At 36.3% G+C, this 17,807-nt stretch overlaps 1 protein-coding gene across 1 annotated transcript in view; it reads left to right on the top strand.

Annotated features, from left to right (window-relative positions):
* Positions 1-15,079, top strand: part of ITGA1 (integrin, alpha 1) — a 48,527-nt gene extending 33,448 nt beyond the window's left edge. The window contains exons 18-30 of the mRNA XM_010008619.1: positions 1,204-1,314; positions 1,879-1,964; positions 2,168-2,303; positions 3,268-3,348; positions 5,174-5,250; positions 5,942-6,031; positions 7,043-7,145; positions 8,739-8,852; positions 10,538-10,642; positions 11,751-11,855; positions 12,155-12,247; positions 14,167-14,283; positions 15,035-15,079. Coding sequence (XP_010006921.1) covers positions 1,204-1,314; positions 1,879-1,964; positions 2,168-2,303; positions 3,268-3,348; positions 5,174-5,250; positions 5,942-6,031; positions 7,043-7,145; positions 8,739-8,852; positions 10,538-10,642; positions 11,751-11,855; positions 12,155-12,247; positions 14,167-14,283; positions 15,035-15,079 — 1,263 coding nt within the window. The remainder of the gene's footprint in view (positions 1-1,203; positions 1,315-1,878; positions 1,965-2,167; positions 2,304-3,267; positions 3,349-5,173; positions 5,251-5,941; positions 6,032-7,042; positions 7,146-8,738; positions 8,853-10,537; positions 10,643-11,750; positions 11,856-12,154; positions 12,248-14,166; positions 14,284-15,034) is intronic.
* The last annotated feature ends 2,728 nt before the right edge of the window (positions 15,080-17,807 follow it).

The following is a 17,807-nucleotide window of genomic DNA, read 5'->3' as shown; positions in this document are numbered from 1 at the left end:
CAGTCCTTCCCTCTTTCCCCTGATTCCTGGGTCCCTCCCATGGCAGAGAGTCCTCCACGAACCTCTCCTTCATGAGTCCTTCCCATGAGGTCCGGAGCTGCTTCGGGAACAAACTCCCCTGGCCTGGGGTCTTCCAAAGCTGCATGATCAGAGTCCACTGGCAGCAAATCCACTGGCCACAAAATCCAAGTCCAGTGGCCAACTTCACCCCTCCTGGTGCCCCCAGGGAATGTTCCACCACGTTCCTCCATGAGTGCAGGGGCACAGCTGCCATCTCGCCATGGGCTGCAGGGAAACTTCTGCTTGGGCACCTTCTTCCCCTTCTTTCTCACCAACCACCAGCACCATTCTCCTTCTCCAGCACAACTCTTCTCCCTTAAGTGCTTCTCCCTCAGATGTTATGTTGATTCTTCCATATGTTAATGGCAGAGGTGCATCTATAGTCTCTCTAGTGGCTCTTTGGCTGGGTTTTGGAGCAGGAGGAGCTTCTCAGCTTCTCACCGGAGCCACTCCTGGTGCCCTCCCCTGCTACGAAAAAGAAAACAACACCAAACCAAACCAGAACAATATTGTTGCAATTCCTCCTACTAAAATATAGCTTAAAAACTCATAAATTAGATTTGGGATAGAGAATATTTATTCACTGCGAAACGGAAATGTAATTAGCAATTCTGAGTACGAAATTGCCCAGATCATAACTAACATGCAGAGCAAATGGATGTGTATATTATACACATCTAGAATGCTTAGTGATTTTGCAGTTGTATCATAATTCAAACTAATGGTAAATGATGCCCAGAATTTGCTTGAGTAGGCAATACATTTCCTAACAGCACCCCTCAGTTTGACTTCACACAAGGTCATACAGCTGCTGTTCTTCTTACTGAGCCATTAAGCACAACTAAAAGAGGAAAGTGTATGAGTTGGCTGAGACACTCTTAAATGAAACCATGTTAAATATGCTGAGCCTATGTGACATTTTTATTATGAGATACAAAAAAAAATCTTAGTAGATATTTAAAAGGACTGGCTTGCACGTGAAATGCTGTATCATCAGTTGCGAGCATTTTAATGTTTCTCTAGCAAGGATGGCAACAATGTGACTGAAAAATATTTTACCTCAGCATTTTTTGGGTTTTTTTGATCACCTTAGATATTGAAGTGAATGTTCATAACAGCAATTTTGTTTCCTTTATGTTCTAGGATAAGCCTGACTTTCAGGACTCTGTAAAAGTTTTGCTGGAATTCAATTTTTCTGATCCAGAGAGTGGACCTGTTCTTGATAGCAACCTGCCAAATTCAATAGCTGAATATGTAAGTCAGCAAGATTCTGTATTAATATCCAAAGTATTTAAGGTTAAATTCATAGCCCACACAGGAGCTGAAAATAAAAAGTCCAAAAATTGGCTTAAATGGGAGGTTCGCTAAGCCTGTCCAGAAGAGATTTCCTGTAAATGAGTCTTCAGGAAAGAAAAGCTTGTTTCAGTGTGTTTGTGAACCAGCCTGAGGTTTCAAAGTAGTCCAGAGTTAAACAAAGATGTACATGTGTAGTGTACATGTAATTTTATTGTCATTATTTTATATAGACAGAGAAGGGGAATGTTAGTCATATATTTGATGGTGCTTAGTATAATTTGTACTTCTACTATTGCATCTTTGTCTAATCTAGATGAATTACTTACAAAGGTAGGAGTAGAAAGCTTGTTTTACTTGTGCATTTTGCAGGGTATTGTTATGTTTAAGTGATTAACACTAAATAAGACTTATTTGATTAGCAAATAGAAGACCTTATATAAAACTAGATAGTGAATTAAAATGCAAGTATTAATTTTAATAATAAATGTAATAAAATTGAGAATAAAAATACTATTGTTGCAGATTCCTTTCACAAAAGATTGTGGAGCCAAAAATAAATGCATTTCAGATCTTGTTCTGAATGTAAAAGCAAGCATAGCTGGAGACAGGTAACTACACTGGGTTTATTGTATCACTTGATATCTGTACAAAATTTCTAGATAAATTATAAATTCTGTAGTCTAATAAGATAATGCTGTGGCATAATTTCCAAATCAGCAACAATATAGTCTGGAGACTGAAAGAAGTTCCTCTTTATATTAAAAACAGATTCAAAAGTTCAGATGTCCAACATTCTTGCTTTATTTTACAGCTCATCTCCATTCATTGTAAAGACACGCAATGATAAGTTCACCATCCAGCTCTCTGTGAAGAACAAAAAAGACAGTGCCTATAATACTAGAGTTTTGGTTCAGTATTCTCCAAATATTATTTTTGCTGGCATTGAGGTAGGAATTTTTTTCACATTATCACATTTATCATGGCCTATATTGCTAGAGAGATCTGAGGAAGCATTTTTATTAAGCCCAGATTTCACTCCTGTGGCACCATCTCAGTTAATTGGAAAAGATTCCCTTGGAGTGCTGTCCTCGCTTATCCCTCTAAAAGATTGTGTTTATCTTGACCTGAGTGGACTCTTGTCTAGCCTGCATTAACTACACATGCAAGTTTCAAAATGACACTTAGACAGTAAGTGCCTGCATCTGAGATTAACATCAGCACCATCAATAATCTGTGTATCTGTATAGCCAGAAATGCCTCTTTATTCACCAATGCAGCTCCTGAGCCCGTAGATTTCTTTTGCACATATGGAAGAAAAGCACTGCTGTGGTAGAGCAGCACAGATCATTACCTGCCTCATCCCTACTTCAAATGGCATTTCCAAAGTAGATATGTTTTTCTGTATGTCTCAGCAGATATGCTACAAATTCACCTCAGTTCAGGTGCGAAACATTAGGAGAAGTTAGATTTCTATCAACAGTCCTGATGCTGCAGGTTAGAAAGTCAGGCACATTAGGAGAAATCATAGCAAAAAGGTAGGGAGTGACAATGATTTATGGAGTATGAGTGTCCCTTTTATTTCCAAGTTAGGAACACATTTACAAAATTACATGTAAAAATTTTTTACTTAAACATACATTTCTCTGCTAAACCCCATGGCTAATATTGTAATGATTGCTAATGTACCAAACACTTTCACTTTGAGGGGAATAATGACTGCTAGTTGATGTAGATGTCTACAGATGGAAATAGTTTTTGCAGAAGTTGTGGATGCTTATTTTTGTTCTAGTTCAATTAAGGCTCTAACTCTTGTGATATTTTGTTGATAAAGCAGCAATGGTATGTTCAACAGGCCCTTGGTTAAAATTTTAAAAGTTGGCACAAAGTCATTATTTCACTTTTTTTCTTTAGGATATACAGAAAGATAGCTGTGAATCTAATCGTAACATCACTTGTAAAGTGGGATATCCATTTCTAAAGCCTGCAGAAGAGGTAAAAATCCCCTTGCATGCAAGGTCTCCGTGTTCCATGTTGTTCTATAGGCCAGGGCAGTCCATATCTTCTCTGAATTTCCATTCTCACATGTTCACCCCAAAGCCTGTCCATACAGGTTTCCTAAGCTATCCTTGACATGAACTGCAGTGAGCCATGTAGAAAAAAAATCACATCGTCAGTACCTGAGCAGTCCGCTGTTGTATGTGAGGAGGTAGCAGGTGCATATTGCCATCCTTGACACTGTCAGAAGGCAAATGGCATGCCTGCCTAGAAGGATCTGTCTTCAGATGTGTAGGTTATTGCTTAGGATATACTGATAATACATTACATATTGTGGCTTTCCTGAAGTTTGAGCCTAATATTTTAGTTATCTTGTATGTAAAATTTAGTCAGTTGGTTGAAAAGAAAGTAAGCTGGTATGTGGAAACACTAAACTGGATCTGCCCAAGCCAGGTATCAAGACTTCACCTCTGCTCAGTGAGGATTCAGAGGCCTTTCCAGCAAGCAGTCCACTGAAAATCAAGCTCCAGCTTGAACAGCTCCAGTGATAAGGCTTTATCTCCTGCTGGAATAGAGAGGGAGATTTAGCTAAACTGGACCTTTGAAAATAGACATCCAAGCTTCACTTAAATAATTCTGATACTGAGTGGGGAAAAATCAAATTGCATGCAAGTAAGACCAGCTACGTTTCCTGCTAGTTTCTTGTCTGTTCCTCTTTCATGTCAGTGTTGCCGATGTCTGTGTTGCAGATGCATAACCGTGTGTAGATCAAGGGTGATTTCCTCTTAGATTGCCTTCCACATACATGTTCTACCTTGTATCATAGACTTCCAGGAATTAAGTTAGCTGTTATGTTCTCACAGCCAAATAAGCATATTACCAGCTTTACTTCATGTTTCACATTTTCCTTTCATTCTTTGATTGTTAGTTTGTCTGTAGCTACAGATTCCTAAATTTAGAAATTTTATACTTACCTTTGCATTCAGAAATTAATTAATCTCTGATTCATTGATAACACATTCCTTTTTAAAGCCTTTTCCTGGCTTTTTTTTTTTTTTTTAATATGAAGAAATCTCTTAAATAACTTTCTCAGGGTCATTTTATAATAAATATCTGTACATATTACAAGAAAAATAAAAGTCTGAGCTGAAAAATCCTTTAGAGTAACACATAGTAAAACTTTTCATATAAAATAACTCTCAGGTGTTAGGATATGAAGAGGGAAATATATGGCACAGTGTTCCCAAATTTTGTGTGGTGCCAAATTGTGACACTGGGCATAGTTATAATGACTAGTGAATTTTTGTGAGATCTAGTAGCCATTTATTTACATTCTAAATATTTCTGTTTGGTATTCTAGGTATTTTACTATATATGATGTTCCAGCAGCCTTCTATAGACAAATTATCTCCACTGTAATTGCCAGGCTTTGAAGCTTTGTCTCTTCCTCATTAGAGAAAAGAAACAACAGTTTTCATAAATTGCTTGCAAGACCAGTTCGTTTCTATGAAAAATTATTTGGCTATGTATTTCTAATATACTATATAACAAGTTCCACAGAGGCTTGTCAGTTCTTAAAATCTGAAGCTTCTGTTTAAGAAATGATATCTGTTAGATTTCCTGTTTGGTTGGGACAAATTTAAAAAAAAATTGGTTGGTTCATTAAAAAAAGTGTTATAATGTGAAAAATTATTCTATAGTTAAAAGTAGAAAAATAAATGCTCATTATTTTTGTCAGGTCAAGCATTATTACTGTGCTTTTATTCCTTTTTTTTTTTTCTTTTTTTCCTTTTAAAATATGTTAATCTGTTTCTCTGAACAGATATCCTTCAAAATATCATTCCAATTCAATGCATCATACCTCCTGGAAAATGCTACTATTCATGTATATGCAACAAGGTTAGTTGCAATCACTGCTTGTTTACCTGGTGATTTATTTTTTTTCTCCTTAGAAAGCTCTACAACTTTGTGTTTTGTTGTAAAACAAGGATGACTTTTCTGAAAGCAGAAGGGGTTTAACAATCCGTAGAGCTGGCAGATTTACAGAGGTAATTGGTCCAGCAGTGGACTGAAGGCACTAAATAAATAGGTGTTTGTCTCTAGATCTTGAAAGTCACAAATGACTCATAATTTCCAGTAGTTTTACCTTCACAAAACGTTTAATCTCTTGCAAAAATTATTGCATAGTGTAGTATAAATCATACTTTATGCTAAACAAAAAGATCTGGCCTCCAAAATACAAAAGCATTGCAGAAATTGTCTGTAATAAAGGGATGCACTTGCCTTCAGCATTTACTGTCGCTGTAAAATCCAGACAGTGTGAGAGCAGTGGCTCTTACTTGATCCATTTTAGTTCAGTTAACTGCAGTCTGCTGTTTTAACTAAGATGCATCTCTGAGCTGGGACTGGTGCAAGACTTCACATTTTAGTTACTGGATATAGTCCTTTGAATTTATTTTTCAGAAATAGTAATTAACTGAAAGTCAACCCAGAGCTGTAGTTATTTCAGGTTCTTAAGACCCTTTCCTACCTGGTAGTCATGTTGCGTCTGCACAGTCTTATCTTAGTGGTATTTGTTGTTTTATTTTAGTGACAGTGAAGAACCACCTGAGACCTTGAGTGACAACAGAGGATATGTTACAATTCCAGTAAAATATGAAATAGGATTAATATTTATAAGGTATTGTTGTTTATCTGTACTTTTATTTACTAACACAGTAAAGAGCAGGTGTTCAGAAATAATATAATATCATTTTGTTGCTGAGCTGTGCTTAGGATCTACAAATGACAGCTTCTAGGATTATGAACAGGAAGCACAGGCTTAATCAAAAGGAGCAGTTCTGTGAAATAATGGAATAATTACTGTCTCTATCTTGCTGCATCTCAGGTTTTTTTATTTAACTCTGATCTGCAGTTTGCAAGTACAACAGCAGCTTCTGCTGATTCTTGTACTTTGCTCTATTCATTGAAAGGTATTTCAAGTACATAAGAAAGCAAATACTTCCGGCTTCCTGACTGCCATGAGTTTGTGTTACTGTTGAGGGATGTGGTGTTTGATTTCCAGCTTCAAAATGTTAGCCTTAATGTTAGATTCTCAGGGGTTTGTTTTTATCAATTCAGACATAAACTTCAATGCAGGCCTGGTGTTATACTTTTTATTCAGAAATGGCTAGAACTTAGTTAAATTCCATCAATGAAAAACATTATAAATCTTATCAGTAGACTACATTGCATGATGTATAGGTGTAAATAATCAAGTCAAATTATTTTTCAATATGTTTCATTGTTCAAATACAGCCTTCTTTTGTCCCATAAGGCTGAATTTAAAGCATGCTTATTTTGTTCTCTTTTTACTTGGTTCTGTCTTTTATAGGACAATGCCTATTTCACTTGGCAATATTCAGGGTAAGGGACTGCACAGCTAGAATAGGAACATCAAAAACAGGGCCTGATTTATTATTTTGGGAACAAGATTTGCTTATTTTGTAGCTTTAACTGAAAAAAAACATTTAAGAGGTACGTAACAAAGTAGCAGTGCACTCTTAATTGCAAGACCTAATTCTGGAGCACTAATGAAATAATGACAATTCCTTTATTATTAACTACTATAGTTTTATTAAGTTTATGTGCTTATTGGGGTTTTTTTGTGGTTTTTGTTTCCTTTTGTTTGTTTGTTTGTTTTTAATCACAGTGTCTTCAAAGAGCACCACGTTATAATTGCAGCAAATGATACTGTCCCTAGTGCTATTAACACAACTGAGCAAATTGGAGATGAAGTTGCTCTACATTATAGGGTAAGAAACAAAACTGTATGATATAGGTACTGGCTTCATCTTCTTTTCTCTTTCTTTTTCTTTTTCTCCTTCTTTTTCTTTTTCTTTTTCTCCTTTTTCTTTTTCTCCTTTTTCTTTTTCTCCTTTTTCTTTTTCTCCTTTTTCTTTTTCTTTTTCTTCTTCTTTTTTTAATTGGTTTGAACCAATGTGATAGCTGCTATTACTTAAATAGCAGCTATGGAACAAGTTAAAACTTTTACATAGGGTATTTTGTGCTTAACTCCTTTTTTTTTTTTAATTGCTTGATTCAGAATAAGGTGAGTCAGAGGTTCTCAGGGTGGTCCATCCCCATGTAGTAGTTCTGATGGGTTTTAGAGCTGTTGCTTTCAGCAGGGGAAAGAGACCATGCCCTGGGAAATGAGAACTTGACCTACATTCTTTGCAGTGTATAACAAATATTTCTGAAATCTAGTCAGCTTTGAAAAAAGGCAAATGCCATGCTCCGATAATGTTTTCTTCCTAATGAAATGATACTGCAAGCTGAAGTCACTTGGAAAAAGTATTCAATGGACTAGAAGCTCAGCCTCAAGTTACAGTAGGAATGAATTTGGTTATCTTGAGAGCATCCTTTTTTCCTAGTGTCAAATCCAAAGCTGATCAAGAGTACCATGTATAAACGATAAAAGTCTATGAATCAAATTCTGTCTTTAAGAAATGGGTCAAGGGAAAGTTTTCGCTCTCACTAAATAGCAGTGGCAAAAGTATTTTTTCTGTTTTTTAGCCCATGTACGGTGTTTTACTTAGCTATGTTTTCTAGTCTAAAAGTTGAAAGCCAGTCATCTCAATGCATGTTTAAGGCAGTATTCATCTAATTTGAAAAACTTTGCTTTCTGAATGTAAAAGCTGGTGGACTGCAGAACATACTATTGGTGATCTCATAAGCAAAACTCATCCCTGCAAGCAGGTTATCACAAATGACTAGTGAGAAGAAAAAAGTTAAGCAGGTTCTTGAGTATTTATTATGCTCGTCCACTTGAGAGATAGGATCACCAACTGCCCTGCCAGCAATTCCACCTAGATGTTTTCTCCATCCTCAGCCACAGCAGTCTTGCTCAGTAGGGGTAGCAATTTACAGATACATCCTGGGATCTTCTCAGGAGAAAGAGCAGAGAGGGCTGCTTCCTCATCACACCTGGGTAGGTAGTAGCAGGACCCACCACTGACACAGTGGCTCCTATCCCATATTAAATCATTTTGGGAACTTTATTAAAAATCAAAATGAAATTACCTTATATAGAAGTCTCAGATTATAAAATGATGCAGTAAACAAAATAACAAGAAGGAATTTATATCAAAACAGCCCCTTTCATCCTGGTCATTTGATTTCCTTCAACAGAGCATTGTAGTACCAAAGAATGTGTCTGTCAATTCAAAACAGGCTGTTATCAGGCAGAAAAGCAAGAGTTCATGGCACCACTTTTTGCATAACTGACTGTGGAAATGTAAAAAAACACAGAAGAGAAAAACACAGAAAGGAAAAAACTTACATTCAAATACCAACAAAATAAGGGAAGTACTAATCAAAATATTTTTCCTTTTTTTTTTTTTTTGTAGATTGAAAAAGGTGAACACTTTCCAATGCCAAACCTCACACTGCAGATCTTATTTCCCAATATAACAGCAGCCAAGAACACTCTTCTCTACCTTACTGCATTGTCACATTCCCAAGTAAGGATTTTGTGTTTTTATGATTAATTTAAATTTAAACTGTTTGTTGCAAGAAGCTGCAAAATGCAAACATTTGTGATTATTTCTTACTTCAAGGTAGATAATTGCTTTTAATCTAAAAGCCAAATGCTGCAATATTCAAAGTATGTATAGAGATGCAAAAGAAGAGGGATAAATTTCCTTAAAAGGAAACAAGCAAATTTAAAACGGTGTTGAACAATACCTGGACTATAACAAGATTAATCTGATATATTGCCAAGTGATGAGAGGTCCAGACAGGGATGTGAGTGACAGGAGTTTCATTCTCAGTTTTGCCTACTGAGCCTCAGGTTCCCACCATTGTCATCAGTGCTTATTGTGAATGCTCTAGTCCTGCTGTGTACACCTAGAGCTCAGTCTCCTGTTCAGTCCTTCCTGTTATGAAATTAGCCTTCTTGCATGTCACCTTTTCAGCACTAGCAGTCCTCTGGCTTCCTCTTTCACTAGGGCATAGAGACATTTTGAAGAGGATGATAAGTAATATCTTTCAAATGCTCTTGACTGCAGACCTCATTTGAGTCTTTCCAAGTCACTCCTCCAAAGCGGTTGGAGGGTACCACAATTCCAGCAAGTCCCATAATTCTGGATCTGCAGATATTAAAACTAGAGCTATATCAATAACTGGATGGCTGAAGGATCCAAATATTACTAATTGGTGACCTAAACTCCTCTATTTTTTTTTTAATATATATTTTTACCCTTCCCTCAGAAACACACAAACATGTATGCCTTCCCAAATATTTCACCTATTTTTGACGTGTTGCACCACTGAAAAATAAACTAAATTATCTAAATGAAATTTCAAGGTCTAGTTTAAACAAACAAACAAAAATTTTAAAAATCCCCAAATATTTCATGTTTAGAATAATAAGAACTTTTGACAGTTCTTAAATTCCTTTCCTCATCATTTTTGTACCTAGGCAGTCACCATGTTTGACCCAAGTTTGCACACGAGCTCAACAAATCTGTGCTTTTCCTGTGTTATAATTCATCTACCAATAGCTACACCCTAATAATAATTGTGTACCAAAGTACACTGCAGGGGATTTGGAATCCTCTTCAAGCTAGCTACCTGAAAGTGAATGGCCTGAATGAAAAAAGAGTTCCCCACATTGAGGGCACCAAAGGATTTCCCAGCTGCCTTAGAAGAAGCCATGTGGGTCTAGCAGTGCTCCAGCACTCGCTTCCCCTCCCTGAGCACTGCAACGAGGGCTCCTGAATCCTGCATGTAACCTCCTTGTCTACTTTCTAAGGCAGAAAGTTGTGGACTCAACTCCTGTCCAAAAGCTCTTCAGCTATTTTAATAGCCAAGTCTTGCTGGTTCATGTAGTGGTTGTCTTGCAAGGGACTCTTGTTTGCTTCTACAGATGTTTAAGTAACTGGATAGAGTTTAGGTTAAATGATCTCATATAAAGCTCATTTGTTGTTTGAGTAATGATACTTCCATACTTACACCATCTGAATTTCATATTATGTACTCTTACAATATGCAGTTTTATTGCATTTAGTGGTTAGTAAATGTTATTAATGTTATGAAATAAATGTTATTAATTATTATTGATGCTGGCTTGTTTCCAGAGCATTTTTTGTTGGTTATCAGTTGGATATTCAGACAATAAAAGTAGTATTTGTATTTCTGCTAACAGAATGCCATCTGCCAAACCAGTTACCCTGTTGATCCCTTGAAAATTGGCAGTGGGAAACCATTTGTGTTGACAAAAATAAAAGAACCTACAAAAGATACAATTATGGTAAGCCTGAATATAGTACATATATATTTATTCCAGATATTAACCCAGACCTTTGAGCTGAGTACTTCTGCAGTCAGTACATGTGTATTTCAAATGGTATCCTATGGAAATTCACTTCGTCTTTAAAAAAATCTTGATGTAGGCTATCTATAGTTTTTGTTTGTCTACAAAACTGTATGTGGAACTAAATTCCAAGCATTTGTTTTGGTCTGGGGGAGGGGGGAGATTTAATTTAGCAAGGGGGTACATACAAGTAGCAGACTTAACAGCTGAGTAAATCTTTACCTTCTGGATTTCCCTTGTAATTAATGAATAGTACATTTTAAAAGCTTCTCATCTCCCTTGCAACATTTTTAGAGATCCAGTTGAAAATGCTTTCAAATGCCAGCATTCTGATCTGACAGATTTTCTCTGAAACTGGTAGGGATGTAATTGATCCCATTTGGAAAGGATTAGTCTCTCACATTTAGATAGAAGGGTTACAAAGTAATTTTGGTGCGGTAGTTATATTAGCATGGAGGGGGAAAACTGCCTTGCTCCCTCTTCAGCACGGAGGTACAAGTTGAGTTTCTGATCCAAATGAAACCATGAGAAGGGTATTTTGTAATGCTTATCACAGTCCTTTGCAGAGGTGATAAAGGTCTAGGCTAAGGAAATGTTTCCAAAGTGTTGAGCATAATTCTGCTGCTCTTGCAGCTAGCAAGTGATACTGAGAAGTAAAGATACTTACATTTTCACGTACACATCCTACCCTGCTTGAAAAGATTTGAAGTTATCAAGAAAAACTACAGAGAAACCATACCTGCATGGCAGAAAAAGTACTTGCTGTTACAGGCAGTGCCTCCCTTAGGAGTTCTGCTGATAACTTCTGCTGCGTACCTAACAGAGGTTCCTCAAGGCTAAGTGAGTCTGCAAAAACTGAGTCTATTCTACCACGCCATTAATATCTCATTTTATATACTGCTGTGTCATTTTTACATAAAAATTCCCACTTTAGTATTGATGTCATAGCAAGTTCATGATTTGTATATACACTAGTTCACATGTTTCTGTTTTAGTAATGTGAAAAGTCTCTTCCTACTAATTTATGCTCATGCCTTTTAAATAGGACTGTGATACATACAACTGTGCATCTATTAATTGTGCCCTGGTCCCATCTGACATATATCAAGTGAATGTTTCATTAAGAGTATGGAAACCTACCATCATAAAAGTAAGTAAATCCCACTTATATTCAGAATACTCTCGGGCCTGAGAAATTTAAGGCAATATTTCTAGTGTCTGTTAACATTATTTATTTCATTTTCTTAAGTGTCCAGAGTCAAAGCTGTATTGCTGTTCTGCATACAGCGATGTGTGTGCTCACATGTGAGCAGCTTCGCTGATTTTTACATCTTTTAGCATCTCCCAGAATTTTCATATTAAGTTTTGCTTTCACCCTTCTCATTTCTACAAAGGTTTCTACTTCAAAATACCTAATTATAAACCATAACCATTTCAATTTTGTTCCAGGCAAGCGTTCACAGCTTAACCCTTGTTGCAAAAGCATTACTTAGAAGTGAGAACTCATCACTGATTTTGAAAAATGACCATCAAAAACTGGAGGTATGAACATGATAATTCATGGATTTACACTTCATAGAATTTATTGTGCTATTGAATAATTAGTTTTCATTCATTACTAGTGAAATTATTGTTATCTGTTATGATGCATTATCCTACTCTAAATAAAAGTAGCTTCATACTGCAGTAGAAATGTCAGACTAGTCAGATGATGATACCATTACCCACCAATGTACCTGGGTGAGAGAAGTATTTCTGCCTGCTGCAGTATGCTTCCTGCATCTAAGTAAATTAAAAGCATAATTAAAATTATTTTAAGGAATCTTTGAAGAACTGTTGTGGGGCATTTAGAAGTGATCTTACTTTGTACCTTATATTTTATATATACCTGTTGGAGGGGGTTCAGAGAAGGACCACCAATGCCTGGAGCACCTCTGCTATGAAGACAGGCTGAGAGAGTTGGGGCTGTTCAGCCTAGAGAAGAGAAGGCTCCAGGGAGACGTTATAGCACCTTCCAGTACTTGAAGGGGCTACAGGAAAGCTCGGGAGGGGTTTTTCGTCAGAGAAGACAGTGATAGGACAAGGAGTAATGGTTTTAAACTGAGAGAGTGGAGATTTAGGTTAGATATTAGGAAGAAATTCTTCACTGTAAGGGTGGTGAGGAATGGGTTGCCCAGGGAGGTTGTTGATGCCCCATCCCTGGCGGTTTTTAAGGCCAGTTTGGATGAGGTTTTGTGCAACCTGGTCTAGTGGTAGGGTTCCCTGCTCATGGCAGGTAGCATGGAACTTGATGATCTTTAAGGTACCTTCCAGCCTTAACAATTCTACGATTCTATTATTCTATTTCTTTCTTTATTATTTGTTTCCACCTCATTACCCAGGATATATACTTGAAACAAGGGGTTTTATTTTTCACAAGTCATTTTCTTAGGTAAGAAGGTATATAACTTTATAGTAATGATGTCAAGTATAAACAGAAATGTCTTTAATTTTGTAAGATTTGTTATTTTCCTTTAATAGCTTTTATTCTAACATGTTTGTATTGGTTAATGGATTGCTTTTCTGTAATAACTGGTACATGCAGGGGCTTATTTACTGCAATGTACCTTTTAGATTAAAGTTTTGTTATGTGTTGTCATTGTCAATTCTTCCAAAATTTAAAGCAAAGAAGTAACCAGTATGAATTACATCTTGTCCTAAATAATCTTGGAAATACAAGCATCACAGCTCAACTATTGGCTAGGCTATTATTGAATCCAGCTATTTCTTTTAAGTGATAGATTAACAGTAAACCCAGGAGTGAAAACACAGGTGAGAGACTTGCAGACTATTAGAGCTACCTTTACAAGCCACAGAATTTCAGAATTAACTTTTCTAAGGACATAATGTCAAGATTAATGTTTGGTGTTCAGCTCTTCAAAGCTTTTTTGAACTATAAATTTGTGTCTCTAATAAATTCCAAAGTTGAAATAACTGAAACCCCTATAAGGTCATGTTTATTTAAATGTGAATATTCCTTATTTCAGTCTAGTGTGCACCAGATATACCTGTTTTAAAATCAAGTTAGTACCTACACAGCATTTCACACTTATTTAATTGGTTTAGAACACTGTTAATCACTGCCACCTTTCAGACTCAGGTACAGAGTGATGAAGAATATACTAATGAAACTCCCTAATACACACTTGAAGTATTCATGGTTTTGGTCTTGCATCCTTCATAACAATGGCTATTGACTTACAGCAGGGCCAGTGAAATGACTGCACTTATAAAATGCAAGGCAATATGTAGATACAGGGTTTCACGTTTAAGAGAATTTCTTTTATTCCTTCCTACAAATTCCTGTACTTACAATGAAGTGGTACCTTGGAAAATCACTGAATGCTGATAGAAACCATGCTGCTCTGTTGATATTTTAGAAGGACAAGTTAATTTTTACTTACATTTTGAACCTTTTGCAGACTATGATTAAGATTTCCAAAGAACTCCCACCGGGTACTGTCCCCTTATGGGTTATTCTCCTGAGTATCTTTGCTGGACTCTTGATTCTTGCACTGCTTATATTTGCTTTGTGGAAGGTAAGCTGCATGTTTTTGTCTTCATGGAAACCAGTACATGTAAATTTTCTGCTATGTCCTGATAATGAGAACTTCACAGACACTAATATTATCTATTAAATAGAGTTAAATTTTGTAGAAATTACAAAATAAATAATAACATACATCTTTCTGATGTGTAACATGCATCCTGAACAACAGAAACCTGTATTTTCGTTATGTTTTGAAAAGAAAAGTAAAAGTAGGTTTAGAACTATCAAGAGTTTATTAAGGTGTTTTTTTTTATTAGCTTCAGCTGTGGCCTTTAATAACTTGGTTTTCTCTTTGTGCAAGAGATGCTAAGCCTGTGGTGTAAGTATTGCCACAAGTGGGCACTCTTCTCCAAGCTCAATATTTAGTTGATATTTCCGTTGGAAGGTTGTAGTTCTTCATGCATAATCTCTTCGAAAAAAATTACAAATATAAAATAAAGTATTATTTAATCAGTTGAGTACCAAATATTATTAAGCATTTTAGCCCTTGAAATTATGTGAGCATAACAATGATTCAGCAGTCACTCACTATATATTAACTGTACTACTTTTGTGTGCTGTCTTGTCATGTCTCTTTAGTTTTTCTGTTCCAGGAAAAACAATGTTGTACTTCAGTGATAAGACATTAAATGACATTTTACTGTGCTGGAAGTATTAAAATAGTAGCACATGAATGCTACTGATACCAGTTTTATGCTTTGAGGAGTTCATAGTCACTTTTTCTTTTTTCTTTTCTGCAGGCTGGATTTTTCAAGAGACCGCTAAAGAAGAAAATGGAGAAATGAATTTAAAAAAAAAAAAAAAATCAGAAATTTTTGCTCAGGTCTGCCTCAAAAATGTCACTGTAAAATCATAAATATAGATACGCATAGAGTGGTCACAATGTTTTCTAAACTCTGGTGCATTAATAAAAAAAGAAGCAGAACAAAAAGAAGCAAACCAAGCACACATGCAAAGGAGTCGTGTAAAGGAAGAATAAACAGTCTTATTAGGTTATATGATACTCAAGGACATGCTTTCCAGCTTTACTAATTTTTTGAGAGTAACTGAGTTCAAAGATTCTGAAGTTTTTTAATACGGAAAAAGAATAATATTTTTATATACCTATGTATGTGGGATCATTTTTCATTCCAAATTATGCAACAAGTCAGCTTTTATGTAGCAATCCCAGTCTTTTTTATCAACTTACAATTTTCAAAAGGAAAAAGCATGATTTCCAAAATTTCCTCCGTATGTCAGTTCTATGAGAGCAGACTCTCTGTCTGTGAAGTAGAATATGCAAACTTTGAGAATGCACCAAATACCATACAGTAACTGATGTAATGACAATTCAGAAGACAGAAGCATGTGCAGAGTTTTGAGTGAAAATTACTGAAATACCTTGGACTTCACTTTCTACTCATTTTAGTGTGTCCAGCTGAACCCAAGATACTCCAAGGAAGATTTTTATGGTCAAGTGGACCACAAAGGATTGATCCATTAAATTATGTAACTGTTCAAACTTACAACAGATTTTTGGCAGGCCTAAAAATGCATGCTTAAGACACTCAAGTCCATCTGATTGTAAACTGTACTCAAATAAGGAGGGGCACAATTTTATCTGCAAATCGAAATGTCCGTATTTATGCAGAGAATGCTTAGAGGTACCCTGAAAGTTTGACTCTTGTATATCTTGGAGTAGCCAGGAGGGTGCTTCATAAACTGTCACTGTAACTTCATTCCAAAGGTATTTAATCCAATAAGTTTAAAGTGAACAAAATTAAATAAACATAATTTTAAAAAGAGCACAGATAGGAAACTCAGCACTACCAATCTTCTTCTAGTATTGTAAGTCACACCTCATCTATGTTATTTATGAGTTTAAGAAGTGATGAAGAACTTTCATACTAAATAAGCACTTAACAAACTGCGTTTATTTTGTGTCAAAGATCAAAAGTTTATGTGAGAATACACTGAAATCTAGATAGCAAAAGATTTTTGTAAATCTGTTCAGACTGTTCAGTTTCCTCCTTTCCTTCACACACTTATTTTCCTGCCACAAGGATCTCTGCCTGGGGCTCTTGGGCTGTATCTAGGCCTTGAGAGCTTCCTATATCGCTTGCATCCACACAAAACTAACTGCAATGGAGGCATGTTGGCAAAGTACTATGTTGCCTCAGCACAAGATTACTCGATATTTATTGCCAATAGATCAAAAAATGCTGATAAGGTGTAGTAAGTTCTGTAAGATGTATTTGTTTGCAGAAAAGCTTTGCCTTGCCAAGGAAGCCAGGAAAATCCATTATTTTTGGTACAAATGTCACTGAAAAAAAAACCAATACAGTTTTCCAATGGATTTTAACTTAGCACTGACTTTATAGTAATAGCTTAAGAAGCAATAATGTATGTTACAAAGACTTGTTGTTGTTTTTTTTCTTTCCCATTAACAAGACAGCATAGATTGGGCTGAACATGCTGGCAAATGTAACATTAATGGTGTGCCAGAAGGTGCTTTATTGTTTGAAAGATGCTGTCACTCTCAAGTCCCCTTTATCCAGTTCCTAACTTGGAGAGAGTAGTTACAGGGAAAGGCTGAGTCTTACATGAATGCAGCAAGTAGGATTAAGTTTGAAAGTGTTTGCAATTTCTCTTTGTGTCTGTGGGAGAGGTGGTTATTTCATAACAACAGTCTGCTGAAGGTAGCAGATGACTCAGAGGAGAGGGCAAAGCCCTCTGTGGGAACACGGTGGGTGGCTGTGCTTAGCGGAGCTTGGGAGAGCCACCGAGTCGGCGGATTTGCTTGCTGTGCTCGCCTGCATGCCTGAAAGCAGTCCCAAACCCAAGGGGTATGAGGCAAGCTGCCTTGGTTGTGAGCACAGGAGGAAGACCTGAATGCAAGCTAAGAAATGATGTAGAGGAGTTGTGGACAGAAGCTCTGGTTCATTCAGTGTGAAAACTAACTGGTCGTCGAAGAAAGGCATAAAATCTATTTGCTGACCAGCAAAGATAAGTTAATGCTTGCAGAGGTGTTTTCAGTCTGGTGTGAGATGCAGATTTTATTTTAAGAAAATATACGATTTCACCAATTTGTTTGAGAGGTTTAAATGGAACTTGTTGCCATAGCATCTGAATGCCTCAGAACTGTATATGTGTTTTCCTCACTGTATCTCTAAGGCATAGCAGTGCTGTTACCCTATTATGGTTTTGTAAAAGAACAGAATTATGAAAGAATTGTGATTCACCTGTGAACACACAGAAAGTCTATGGTGACAGACGAAATACTTAAATTTATTTTTATTTGGCCAGTTTGTTAACCATGAGGTCATTTTTCCTGGCTTCATAAAATTACTCACAAGTTGTGCAAGCCACACATAATTTTTACGCAGCATACTTTTATGTGTGTAAGCGTTTCACTTTTTAGTTATGATATACTGTTAACCAGAGCTTTTTGCTCTTCTCATGACATTTCATGTCTTACTTTAAAGCATCAGCCTAACTTATAAAATATGTCAATAGAACAGTCTTATTTCCCTA

This window comes from Chaetura pelagica, unplaced genomic scaffold (genome assembly GCF_000747805.2).
Source record: "Chaetura pelagica isolate M959 unplaced genomic scaffold, ChaPel_1.0 scaffold382, whole genome shotgun sequence".
NCBI classification, from domain to species: Eukaryota; Metazoa; Chordata; class Aves; order Apodiformes; family Apodidae; genus Chaetura; species Chaetura pelagica.
Note: the sequence above shows the minus strand (reverse complement) of the source record. Positions and strands in the feature narration are given on the sequence as shown.